We start from the raw sequence: 13,370 nt of genomic DNA, 5'->3' as shown, positions 1-13,370 counted from the left end.
CCCCACCTCTCCACTCCCCACTCCTCCACTCCCCACCCCTCTACTCTCCACCCCTCCTCTCCCTTCACCTCCCTTCCCCACACCCCACCTCCACTCCATCCCCACCTCTCTCCTTCCCTCCCAACCCCTCCCCTCCCCACACCTCCCTCCCCACACCTCCCTTCCCACACCTCCCTCCCCACCCCTCCACTCCCCACCTCTCCACTCCCCACCCCTCCACTCCCCACCCCTCTACTCTCCACCCCTCCTCTCCCTTCACCTCCCTTCCCCACACCCCACCTCCACTCCATCCCCACCTCTCTCCTTCCCTCCCAACCCCTCCCCTCCCCACACCTCCCTCCCCACACCTCCCTTCCCACACCTCCCTTCCCACACCTCCCTCCCCACCCCTCCACTCCCCACCTCTCCACTCCCCACCTCTCCACTCCCCACCTCTCCACTCCCCACCCCTCTACTCCCCACCCCTCCACTCCATTCTCCACCTCTCCCCAATTCGCATCTCTACCCATCTCTCTCCATCCCTCCACTCCCTCTGCCCCTCACTCCCCTCTCCATCCCCCTCTCCCCCTTCCTTCATTCCCCCTCCCCAGAACATGGCCGTCCTTGGCTTGGAGACCCACTGAAGCTCCCTGCCTCCACCTTTACCTCACTGGGGTCCCGTTGACTGACGGGACGTGACCCAATCCCTGTGAGCAGAGCGGTCTGTGAGGTGAACTGATTGGCTGGCTGCAAAGGGACCCCGGCCATCCATCCATCCATCCATCCAGCCCCCCTCGAACATTGTTCCCACCTCTCCACCGTTCCCACCTCTCTCTCCTCACCAGAACAAGATGTTCATTTACCGGGGGAAGGAGTATGAACGTTACGAGGACTTCCGACTGAAGCTGGCCACACAGTTCCCCAACGCAGAGAAGATGACCAGTACGTCCCCACCCAGCGAGCAGCTGAAGAACTCGCCCCAGCAGTGTATCCTTCGTCCATGTGACTGGGAGGGGGCTGATAGCCGCACCGTCGGTGTCTGGGGGTTTGTCCGCAGAGCTGATCCGGGGAACGGGTGGGTCTCATTCACAAGAAACAAGGCCACAGCCTCAGAATACAAGGACATCCCTTTAGAACAGAGATGGGGAGGAATTTCTTTAGCCAAAGGGAGCTGAATCTGTAGAATTCATTGCCGCAGACAGCTGTAGAGGACAAGTCAGTGTGTATATTAAAAATGCAGGTTGATAGGTTCTTGATTAGTAAGGGCATTAGAGGTTATGGGGAGAAGGCAGGAGTTCCTTCTCCTTGTAACCTTTGACAGCTAGAGATTGGGGTTGAGAGGGACAATAAATCAGCCATGGTGGAATGGCGGAGCAGACTCGATGGGCCGAGTGGCCTCATTCTGCTCCTGTGTCTTATGGTTACTTCAGAAACATCTAGAACAGGGGTTCCCATCTGGGGTCCACAGGTCCCTTGCTTCACGGTATTGGTCCATGGGATCATAAACGCTGGGACCCAGTGCTCCAGAGTCACCAGCAGCTCAGGACGTCCATGGAAAGTGGGATCAGGACAGGTGGGACAGTGGCTGGCATGGACAAAGTGGGCCAGAGGGCCCCTTTCTATACTCTGTTACTCTGTAAATATCAGATTGGGGGCCTTGTCTGTGAGACAGCAAACTTCACAACATGTCTCATTGATATAAACCTGATTCTGATTCTGAACTGCTCAAGGAGTTGATTAAGCTGGGGAGGAGCGGATTGAATAGGAGCCCATGGGGCAACATCTTCACCCAGAGCGTGATAAGTATCCATAATGAGCTGCCAGAGGAAGTGGTTAAGGCAGGGACAGTACCGTGCAAAGGTCTTAGGTCCATGTGTATAGTGAGGATGCCTAAGGCTTGTGCACAGTACTGTGTTTGTCAACGTGAAGCGGAGAGCGAGCTTGTAACTCTGTTGAGAGCAAAGGGTGTTGGGAATGGCGAGGGTGGAGAGCCGTGGGAGGCGTGTGGGACCGCGGGGTGGGCAGAGAAAGAGTGCCGGGGTGGGGGGTGACGTGGGTGCAGACACACCCAGCCCTGAGACACCAGGCAAGGTCATTTGATTTCAGACGATTGGTTTATCGATCATTACAGAATGTCTCTCTGGTGCTTCCCACCCCCTCCCCTCTCCCTTCCCCTTTTCCCAACCATGATTCCCCTCTCCCTGCCCCTTCCCACTCTCAGTCCACAACAGAGACCCAGATCAGAATCAGGTTTATCATCACTCACATATGTCATGAAATTTGTTTTTTTTTTTGCAGCAGTACAGTGCAGTACATAAAATTACTACAGTGATGTGCAAAAGTCTTGGGCACACTGGCTCTATACTATGTGTGCCTAAGAGTTCTGCTCAGTACTGTGCATTAACAGCTTTTGAAGCCTGTTTGGACAACAACTGGGTTCATTTCCCACCGCTGTCTGTAGGGAGTTTGTACATTCTCCCTGTGACCATGTGGGCTTCCTCTGACATTCCCGAGACACACGGATTAGAATCGGTGAGTTGTGGGCATGCTGTGTAGGTGCTGGAAGTGTGGTGGTACTTGTGGGCTGCCCCCGGCACATCCTCAGACAGTGTTGCTCGTTGTCGTAAACAACATACTTCACGGTATGTTTTGATATACATGACAGATAAAGCCAGTCTTATTCTACCCATTTGATACCAGGGGATTTGAACTCGTGCCCCAAGGTCTCCCAGTGCTGTGTCCCTCGTCAGGGAGAGAGGCAGAGAGAACGTGGAAGGGGTGGAGTTACAGATTGAGGTCGACCGCGTTACGTTCAGACACGGTTCTGCTCCTTGACCCCCCATGCTCAGATGTCCAGTGTTTCACCGTGAAGCCGGTTCTCGATCTCCCATTACAGTACAAGGACAAGCCCGTTCCAGAGCAGATCTTAAAGTAAGTGGACTTTATCCATCTTTGGCTTTCCCACCCCATCGCTTAGGCATCGGCGTATTTTCACATTGATCTCCCACCACTCCCACCACTGATCTAGGGACGTGGATCCCATACTGTTCCTCAACACTGCTAACACTCCTGTCATTAACTCCGTACTCTGCCTTCCAAAGTGAATCACTTCACACTTATCGGGACTGAACTCCATCTGCCACTTCTCAGCCCAGCTCTGCATCCAGTCAATGTCCAGTTGTAACCAACAACAAGCTTCCACACTTCCACAACGTCACCAATCTTCGTGCCTCTTGCAAACTTAATTAGCCACCCTTCCACTTCCACATCTCAGCACATGTTGTGCCTGTTGTATGACGTGGGTGACCATGGTCTATTCCCGATCACGATTGTTACATAGAAACATAGAAAACCTACAGCACATTACAGGCCCTTCGGCCCACAATGCTGTGCCAAACATATACTTACTTTAGGAATTATCTAGAGTTACCCATAGCCCTCCATTTTTCTGAGCTCCATGTACCTATCCAGGAGTTTCTTAAAAGACCCTATCCTATCCGCCTCCACCACCATCACCAGCAGCCCATTCCACACACTCACCACTCTGCGTAAAAACCTTACCCCTGACATCTCCTCTGTACCTACTTCCAAGCATCTTAAAACTGTGCCCTCTCATGTTAGCCATTTTAGCCCTGGGAAAAAGCCTCTGACTATCCACATGATCAATGCCTCTCATTATCTTATACACCTCTATCAGGTCACCTCTCATCCTCCGTTGCTCCAAGGAGAAAAGCCGAGTTCACTCAACCTATTCTCATAAGACATGCTCCCCAATCCAGGCAACATCCTTATAAATCTCCTCTGCACCCTTTCTATAGTTTCCACATCCTTCCTGTAGCGAGGCAGACAGAATTGAGCACAGTACTCCAAGTGGCATCTGACCAGGGTCCTATATGTTCTTGGCAAATTTTTCTACTGAAGTGGTTTGCCATTGCCTTCTTCTGGGCAGTGTCTTTACAAGACAGGTGACCCCAGCCATTATCAATACACTTCAGAGATTATCTGCCTGGTGTCACTGGTTGCATAACCAGGACTTGTGATCTCCACCGGCTGCTCACACGACCATCCACCACCTGCTCCCACGGCTTCACATCACCCTGATCGGGGAAAGAGGGGCTAAACAGGTGCTACACCCAGGGGTGACCTGTCGGCTAGCGGAGGGAAGGAGTGCCTTGCACCTCCTTTGGTAGAGACGTACCTCCATCCTGCCACCCAACTCCTCATCAAATCACTAAGAGCAGGGTTTCCAAAACAGATCCCTGTGAAACACCACTAGTCACGGACCTCCAGGCAGAATACTTTCCATCTACTACCGCCTTCTGTCTGCAGTTCTGAATCCATGCAGCCAAGTTTCCCTTGAGCCTGCCAGGGGTACCTTGTTGAACACACTTGCTGCTCTGCCATCATCAATTTGTTTGGTCGCTTCCTCAAAACGTCAATCAGGCTCGTAAGGCACAGTACTCTCTAACGCTGGGAGGTCCATAAGTGAAACTTAGTTCAAACAACACAGTGATGTAGCAAGCAGAGTCACTGCCTCCTGATTCTGGTGATCCAGGTTTGATCCTGACCTCTGGTCCTGTCCACGTGGAGCTTGCATGTTTTTCCTGTGACCCGGTGTCTGGTGCTCCAGCTTCCTCCCACGCCCCAAACATGGGCTAACTGTCCGCTGTCAACTGTGTGTGGCTGAGTGCCGGAATCGGGGGGCAGTTGATGGGAAGGTGGAGAGATGAGACAGAGTAGACAGCCAGTATCCTTATCCCGGGGTCGAAATGTCTGCTCGCAGAGGGCATGCATTGAGGGTGAGAAGAGTTAAGTTCACAGATGTTTTACACAGGGAGAGGTGGGTGCCTGGAATGGGCCAGCAGGGGTGGCGGTGGAGGCATACAACAGAGCTGTCTTAGACAGTCTCCAACCTGCAGAGTCTGGAGGGATACGGACATTGTGTAGGCACAGCAGTGTAGTGGTTAGCACAGCGACTCTGGTTCAATTCCGGTGCTCTCTGTAAGGAGTTTGTTGGTTCTCCCCATGATCGCTTGGGTGTTCTCCCACAGTCCAACAACGTACGGTACTGGTTGGTAGGTTAGTTGGTCATTGTAAATTGTCCCATGATCAGACGAGGGTTAAATTGGGGTTTACTGGGAGGTGGGCTCAGAGAGCTGGGAGGGCCTGGTGCACACTGTATCTCAGTAAATCAATAGAAGGGATTAGTTTAATTAGGCCTCTCATTGCTAACTTGATTAGTTACGCACAAAGGGCCTCTTGCAGTGCTGTTCCAATACAATGGAGGGCCAGCATCTATTTGGTGGGCCAAAGTGCCTCTCTCGGTGACTATAATTCATTTCTTCAGAACAACGCAGACCAGGTAGCTGGGAAATAACACAAGCTGGTCCTACCAATGATTGGAGTACTGAACGATGTGGAGAGGATGTTTCCTATAGTGGGTGAGTCTGGGACCAGAGGGCACAGCCTCAGAATACGAGGACATCTCTTGAGAATGGAGATGAGGAGGAATTTATTTAGCCAGAGGGTGGTGAATCTGTGGGAATCGTTGCTACAGACAACTGCGGAAGCCAAGTTATTGGGAGTCTTTAAAGCGGAGGATGATAGGTTCTTGATTAGTCAGGGATCAAAGATTACAGGGAGAAGGCAGGAAAATGGGATTGAGAGGGCAGGGGGTAATAAATCAGCCATGATGGAATGGCAGATCAGACTAAGTGGGCCAAATGGCCTAATTCCATTCCTATGTCTTATGGGTTAGAAGCCTGTCTTAGGTAATGTTCAGGAAAGTGGAGGAAATGCAAAGAAGGGAAGGGATGAGACAAACACACAGTGACCACTTCATTATCTAGCTCCTGTACCTAATAAAGTGGCCACTGAGTGCATGCTCCTGGTCTTCTGCTGCCGTAGCCCATCGACTTCAAGGTTGGACATGTGTGCATTCAGAGATGCTCTTCTGCACACCACTGTTGTAACGTGTGGTTATTTGAGTTACTGTCACCTTCCTGTCAGCTTGAACCAGTCTGGCCATTCTCCTCTGACTTCTCTCTTTAACAAAGCTTGTTTGCCCACAGAACTGCCGCTCAGGGGATGTTTTTTTTGTTTTGCACACCATGCTCTGTAAACTCTAAAGGCCATAAGACATTGGAGCAGAATTAGGCTATCGGACCATTAAGTCTGCTCCACCAATTGACTATGACTGATCCATTTCCTTCTCAACCCCATTTTCCTGTCTTCTGCCTGTAACCTTTCATGCCCTGACTTAAAGAATGTTATGCATGAAAATCCCAAGAGATCAGCAGTTTCTGAGATACTCAAACCACCCCGTCTGGCACCAACAATCATTCCACGGTCAAAGTCACTTAGATCCCATTTCTTCCCCATTCTGATGTTTGGTCTGAACAACAGCTGAACCTCTTGACCATGTCTGCATGCTTCTATGCATTGAGTTGCTGCTGCGTGATTGGCTGATTAGATATTAGCATTAACAAGCAGGTGTAGCAGGTCACAAGTTAAGGGTGAATGGTGAAATATGTAAAGGGAAACTTCTTCACTCAAAGTGCGATGCGAGTGGCAAAGACGCTGCCAACGTTAAGTGGTAGTTGTGGGTTCAATTGTAACATTTAAGGGAAGTTTAGATAGGTATAAAGATGGGAGAAGTAATGGAGGGCTGTGGTCCTGGTGCAGGTGTTTGTAGGAAAGTAATTGTCCCCGAACCTGAAGGTTTGGGACTTCAGGCTTCTGCATCTCCTGCCTGATGGTAGCAGCGAGAAGATGGTGGGGGTCCTTGATGATAGAAGCTGCCTTCTTGAGGCAACACCTCCTGTAGATGCTGCCACAAGGGGAAGGCTCGGCCATGATGGACAGGCCTATGTCCATGTTGTTCTATAATTAACCATTACCACAGCCTGTAGATCAGAAAGAGGGGAAAGGAGTATACTGTGGATCTTCCAAAGCCATCATCAGAGAACGGCTGAGCTCAGCCCCCGGTCTGTGACAATCACCTTCAGCTTGTTTCACTCTCTACAGCTTCTACCGGGCCAACGAGGTTCAGCAGTTCCAGTATTCCCGGCCATTTCACCAAGGAGAGAAGGATCCCGACAACGAATTTGCGGTAAGACGCGATCGTGGCGCAGAGGAGCTGGTCTTGTGTTACAGCATACCCTACAGGCTGCTCACCCCTTCTCCAGGACATTTGTTAAACTGGGAATAAAGAAACCTCATTCTTCCTGACTGATCCCGTATAACCGTTAACTGTGAGCCCTTGCCCTTTAGTGCCGACGATACAAATCGAGAATTCCTGCAGTTTGAGAGTTTGTCCCATGGTTTGTCCTTGTGGCTGGCAGAAATGAATCCCTGCGAAGTTGAGTTAGATGTGTCCACCTTGTCAGGACAAGGTGCCATCTTGAAAGATTGCAGAGAAAATTTACAAGGATGTCGCTGGGACTCAAGGACCTGAACGTGCTTTACTATCTGTGTAATTTGATCGAGGCACTTCTGCGCAGAACGGGATCTGCGGCTGTGGCCTGCAGCCATCAACACGGCGCTGAACTGGGTGACTCAGTGGCTGTGGCCGCAGCCAATGGCTCCTGGACCGGCTTCGCCAGCTCCTGGCTGTAGACTCACTTTTGGGGATTTTGCGGTTGATGTTTAACTTTTGTTGTTTGCGTGATTTGGTTTTTTTTTACACTTTTAATGGTCTTTGTTGTGAGGGGTTGGTTTTCTTTAGCGGGGTTTCCCAACCTGGTGTCCACGGACCCCTTGCTTAACGGTTTTGGTCCGTGGCATAAAGAGGTTGGGAACCCCTGCCTTAAATGAGTTCTATGCTGTTTCTTTGTTTAGTGGCTGCCTGCAGGAAGACAGTATACTGTGTATATCCTTTGATAATAAATGTACTTTGAGTTCGAGGGAAAGATTGAATAAGTTCGGACTTTATTCCCTGGAGTGTAAGAGGATGAGGGGAAATCTTCGGGGTATACAAAATGATGAGGGGTATAGACAGGGTAAATGCATGCAGGCTTTTTCCACTCAGGTTGGGTGAGGCTGGAACTAGAGGTGATAGGTTAAGGGTGAAAGGTGAAATATTTAAGAGGGACGTGAGGGGGAATGTCTTCACTCAGAGCCAGAGCCAGCCGCCGGGGGAAGTGGTGATTGCGGTTCAGTTGTAACATTTAAGAGAAGTTTGGATAGGGACATGGATGGGAGGGCTATGGTTTGGGTGTAGATTGATAGGACTTGGCAGAAAGTCAGGGTCGGTGTGGTCTAGATAAGCTGAAGGGTGTGTTTCTATGCCGTAGTGCTCTATGATGCTCTAAACGTTGGACTTCCCTTACAGACTATGTGGATTGAACGAGTGACATACACCACAGTGTACAAGTTCCCCGGTATTCTGCAGTGGTTCGAGGTGAAGACTGCCACAGTGGTAAGCTTTATCTTTTGATTTTAACGTCAGATTTTCACTGCCAAATTTTGCTGAAAAAATGCAGTGCAGGTAAACGATAAAGTACAAGATCATAACGAGGTAGATTGTGAGGTCGGGAGTCTGGTAACAGTGGTGTAGGAGCTGTCATCGAGCCTGGTTGTACATACTTTCTGTTGTTTCTTTCCTCTGCCCAATGGGATGGGGAGAGGAGGGAATGTCCAGGGGGGTTGGGGGGTCTTTGATTATTCTGGCTGTTTTGCTGAGGCAGCGAGCAGTGTTGACAGTGTCCGTGGAAGGGAGGCGGGTTCCCGTGATGTGCAGTTCCTTGCAGTCGTGGGCAGAGCATTTGGCACACCAAGCTGTGATACTTCCAGGTAGGGTGCATCGGTAAAAATGAGTCGACGGGAAGGTGCTGAATTTCCTCAGCCTCCTGAGGAAGTAGAGGTTTTGTGAGCTTTCTTGGCGTGTGTGTAGTTTTTTCAAATTTATTCATTTACGGGATGTGGGCGTCTCCAGCTACGCCAGCATTTATTGCTTGTCTCTTGTTGCCCGTCCTGAACCACTGTCATCCCTGAGGTGCAGATACACCCACAGTGCTGTCAGCGCCAGAACAGACTATTTGGTGTTCACTCCTAGGATCTTGAAGCTCTCGACCTCAGCTCTGATGGAGACGGGAGCATGTTCACCACCCCTGCCCCACTCCCCGCTACCTTTCTGAAGTCAACGTTATTTTGTTCACATTGAGGGAAAATTGTCATCAAGACACCATTTCACTAAGCCCTCTGTCTCCTTCCTGTATCCAACTCACCATAACTTGTGGCGTGGCCCGCTACACCGGAATCATCGGCAAACTTGTAGATCAGGGTTTCCCAGACATTATTATGCCATGGAGCCTTCCTGTGAACCGAGGGCTCCGTGGACCCCTGCTGTCGGTGCATCTGGCTGAGTATACAGGGAGTAGAGTCGTCTTGCGTCACTCTGGGGCAAGAATCACCTTCCTACCTGAGGTCCACAGACCCATTGTTTGGTCCACGGCGTAAAAAGTGTCGGGAACCCCTGGTTTAGTGGGATATCCACATCAGCGGCACACGCTATTCCTCATACAGGTCTTCTTCCAAGGACTTCAACAGAAACAAAGTCAGGGGCTCAGGAGCCTGATGACCCTCACCTCAAGGTTCAACAAGAGCTTCTTCCCCACCGCCATCAGGTTCCTGAACCCACCCGAAAACCCCCTAACACTACGTTTCTTTTCCTCTCACTCAGCCTGCACTAATTTGTTTCGGCATGTAGGTTAAGGATAATTTGAATGAGTTTAAGGTTGTTGATTTTATGGCATTTATCCCCTGGGTGTGTACGCCTCTGACAAACTTCTACAGATGTGCAGTGGAAAACATTCTGACTGGCTGCATCACAGCCTGGCGTGGGGACTCCAAAGCCTGCAGTGTAGACTGGGCTCAGCCAGTTCCATCACGGAGACAGCTCTCCCCTCCATCCAGGACATCTACGCCAGGCGATGTATCATCGAGGTGACCTCTGTTATCAGGGAAAGCAACTCCATCCAGACAAGAGAAAATCTGCAGATGCTGGAAATCCAAGCGACACACACACAAAGTGCTGGAGGAACTCAGCAGGCCAGGCAGCACCTATGGAAATGAACAGACGACATCTCAGGCCAAGATCTTGTTGAAGGGTCTTGGCTCGAAACGTCGACTGTACTCATTTCCATAGACACTGCCATCCGAACCATGCTCTTTTCTCGATGCTGCCAACAGGCAGAAGTTACAGGAGCCTGAAGGCTGTTGAACCTCAGTTTATTTTCTGATCTGGGAGCTATAAATGACGAGCAGTCTTAATTCCAAGATTTCAGTGTATTTTTAGACTGCAAACAAACGTGGAAATACTAAGCAAACTAAATAAAGAGCTGAGAAACATTGCCGAGAGGAGAATGCCAAGTCAAGAGAAAAAGGTGCCAAAACATCACCTCTGAAAAATATCTCACTTTTATAGATCAGATAAGGAAATTCTTAGATAGGAATAAGCTGGTTAATAGGCTGCATAATTGAAACAATTACATCACATGGGTAATGTGTTAATACTTAGCCAATGAAAAATGAGAAAGGTGCTAAACTGTTAGTTTAGCTGCTATACCGCTTTCTGCCAGTGAGTGGGGATGAACCACCACACACTGAAAAACCCATGAGTTTGTTAAAAAGTACAAATCTTAGAAAAGTACTATTAAAAGAAACAGTGATTTCCAACACAACCCCTACCTCAAGATTCAACAACAGCTTCTTCACCGCTGCCATCAGACTTGAGAAATCCAAAAACTATCTCCGATCCTTTCTTTTTCTCTCTCCCTCTCTCTCAACTTGTAACAGCATCATGTCCATTTTAATGCATAAATCATTTTAACATAAATTTATGTTGACTCATTTTTGTCTTTTACTGTGCTGTTTTAGCAAAAAGCTGATTTTCATGGGATTTATCCCCAGGGAATGTACAATAACCTTGAACTTAGTAGAACAGACACAATTGTGACATTTAAGAAGAACTTAGGGAATGGAAGATATGGATCACATCAGGCAGATAGGTCTCATTTAATTTGGCGTCAGGACCAGCACGGACAGGATGGGCCGAAAGGCCTGTTCCTGTGCTGTCTATTTATTTATTGAGATACAGTGCAGAGTAGGCCCTTCAGCCTGCCGATTTCACCCCAGCCTAATCACAGGACAACTTACGATGACCAATTAACCTACCAACCAGTGCGTCTTTGGACTGTGGGAGGGAACCAGAGCACCCGGAGGAAACCCACGTAGTCACGGGGAGAACGTGCAAACTCCTTACAGGCAGCAGCAGGAATCGAACCTGGGTCGCCTGTACTGTAAAGTGTTGTGATAACCACTACGCCACTGGACCACCTCTTCTTCTGAAGCCCATCAATCTCACTGGGGCAAAAGCTGTTGACAGAGTCCTCTGTCTTTCAAATTGTCCCCAGAGGTCGCCCTTCTTCGAAGAGCTTCCTCACCCAGAGATGACGTCTTTGGAGCTTGCTTTGGCGGTTCTGTAGCCCCATGGCCGTCCCTCCACCTTTCACAGCTGGGCCTGGGTCCGTGGTGGAGTTGTTCCTGGGATGTATTGCGTGTGTGATGCCTCCTTAGTTGAGGAGCCCGTCTGGCTGACGTCGGGGGGAATGGCCGCCGAGGCAAGTTCCTCCAAAATGGAACGCAGCTCGCTGGTGTTTAGACCATAAGACCATAAAACACAGGAGCAGAATTAGGCCATTCAGCCCATCGAGTCCACTCCACCATTCCATCATGGCTGATCCCAGATCCAACTCAACCCCACACACCTTCCCTCTCACCATATCCCTTGATGCCCCAACCAATCAGGAATCTATCAATTTCCATTTTAAATATACCCACGGACTTGGCCTCCACCACAGTCTGTGGCAGAGCGTTCCACAGATTCACCACTCTCTGGCTAAGAAAAATCTTCCTTACTTCTGTCTTAAGAGGTTGCCGTTCAATTTTGAGTCTGAGCCCTCTAGTTCTGGATACCCCCACCATAGGAAACACCCTCCCCACATCCATCCTGTCTAGTCCTTTCAACATTCGGGAGGTTTCAATGCGATCCCCCCACATTTTTCTACTTCCAGTGAGTACAGGCCCAAAGCTGCCAATCGCTCCTTGTATGTTAAACCCCTTCATTCCGGAATCATCCTTGTGAACCTGCTCTAGACTCTCTCCAGTGACAACAGGTCCTTGTAATGGGAAGCAGCTGGGAGGGAGGTAAATGAGAGAGGGAGGAAAGGAAACTGAGCTGTTTCCCGCTCCGCTCACAGGAGGAGATCAGCCCACTGGGGAACGCCATCGAGACTATGGAGCAGGCCAACGAGAAGATCAGTAACATGGTGCAGCAGTACGCCTGGGACCGTTCTCTGCCTGCCCACCCCCTCTCCATGCTCCTCAACGGCATCGTCGACGCAGCGGTGATGGGTGGATTCGCAAACTACGAGAAGGTAGGCAAGCAGCGGGCCAGTTTCGCACTGAGCGTGAGGGGCTGGGGGAGTTTGCGCCGCTCTCAAGCTGCTGGGAGGCGTACACTGTGCTGGGGCTGAGGAGGGATTCCTACCCGTTTCAGGAAGGCTTCACTCACACACAAAATTCTGCAGGTGCTGAAAATGAGACCAAGTGAACAACGTCTCACATTCCGTCTGGATAGCCTCCAATCCTGATGGCACGAACATCGATTTCTCCTTCTTCCCTCCACCCCCTTTCCATTCCGCATTCTGGGTCCCCCTCTCATCCCTTTTCCTCACCTGCCCACCCCTCCCTCCCTTTCTCCCAGGGTCTACTGTCCCCTCCTATCAGATTCCTTCTTCAGCCCTTTACCTCTTCCTCCTATTATTAAATTAAAGGCATCCGCTAGTCTTGCGAGACCATGGATCTGCGCCTGGAAAGTCTTCACTCTCCAGGGCGCAGGCCTGGGCAAGGTTGTATGGAAGACCGGCAGTTGCCCATGCTGCAAGTCTCCCCTCTCCACGACACCAATGTTGTCCAAGGGAAGGGCATTAGGACCCATACAGCTTGGCACCAGTGTCGTCGCAGAGCAATGTATGATTAAGTGCCTTGCTCAAAGACACAACACGTTGCCTCGGCTGGGGCTCGAACTCATGACCTTCAGGTAGCTAGTCCAATGCCTTAACCACTTGGCCACGTGCCCACCTATCACCTCCCAGCTTTATAATGCATCCCTCTTTCCCCACCCACTTCCCCCTCACCTGGTCTCACCTATCACCTGCCAGCGTGTACTTCCCTCCACCTCCTCCCACCTTCTAATTCTGGCTTCTGTCCCCTTCCTTCCTAGTCCTGATAAAGGGTCTCGGCCCAAAACATTAATTTTCCTCTGTAGATGCTGTCTGACCTGCTGAGTTCCTCCAACATTTTGTACATGGTGCTCATTATCGAGTGTT

General features: G+C 50.2%; 1 protein-coding gene across 3 annotated transcripts in view; it reads left to right on the top strand.

The window, feature by feature from the left end:
* The window catches only part of dock5 (dedicator of cytokinesis 5), a 211,806-nt gene that overhangs the window by 184,519 nt on the left and 13,917 nt on the right, over nt 1–13,370 (top strand). For all 3 annotated transcript variants that reach the window (XM_063057154.1, XM_063057153.1, XM_063057155.1), the window contains 5 exons: nt 825–966; nt 2,829–2,910; nt 7,006–7,090; nt 8,312–8,398; nt 12,240–12,416. In XM_063057154.1, coding sequence (XP_062913224.1) covers nt 825–966; nt 2,829–2,910; nt 7,006–7,090; nt 8,312–8,398; nt 12,240–12,416 — 573 coding nt within the window. The remainder of the gene's footprint in view (nt 1–824; nt 967–2,828; nt 2,911–7,005; nt 7,091–8,311; nt 8,399–12,239; nt 12,417–13,370) is intronic.

The sequence above is a fragment of the Mobula hypostoma genome, chromosome 8 (assembly GCF_963921235.1).
Source record: "Mobula hypostoma chromosome 8, sMobHyp1.1, whole genome shotgun sequence".
Lineage (NCBI taxonomy): Eukaryota > Metazoa > Chordata > Chondrichthyes > Myliobatiformes > Myliobatidae > Mobula > Mobula hypostoma.
The sequence above is the reverse complement of the archived record's forward strand: the minus strand, read 5'-3'. Positions and strand labels throughout refer to the sequence as shown.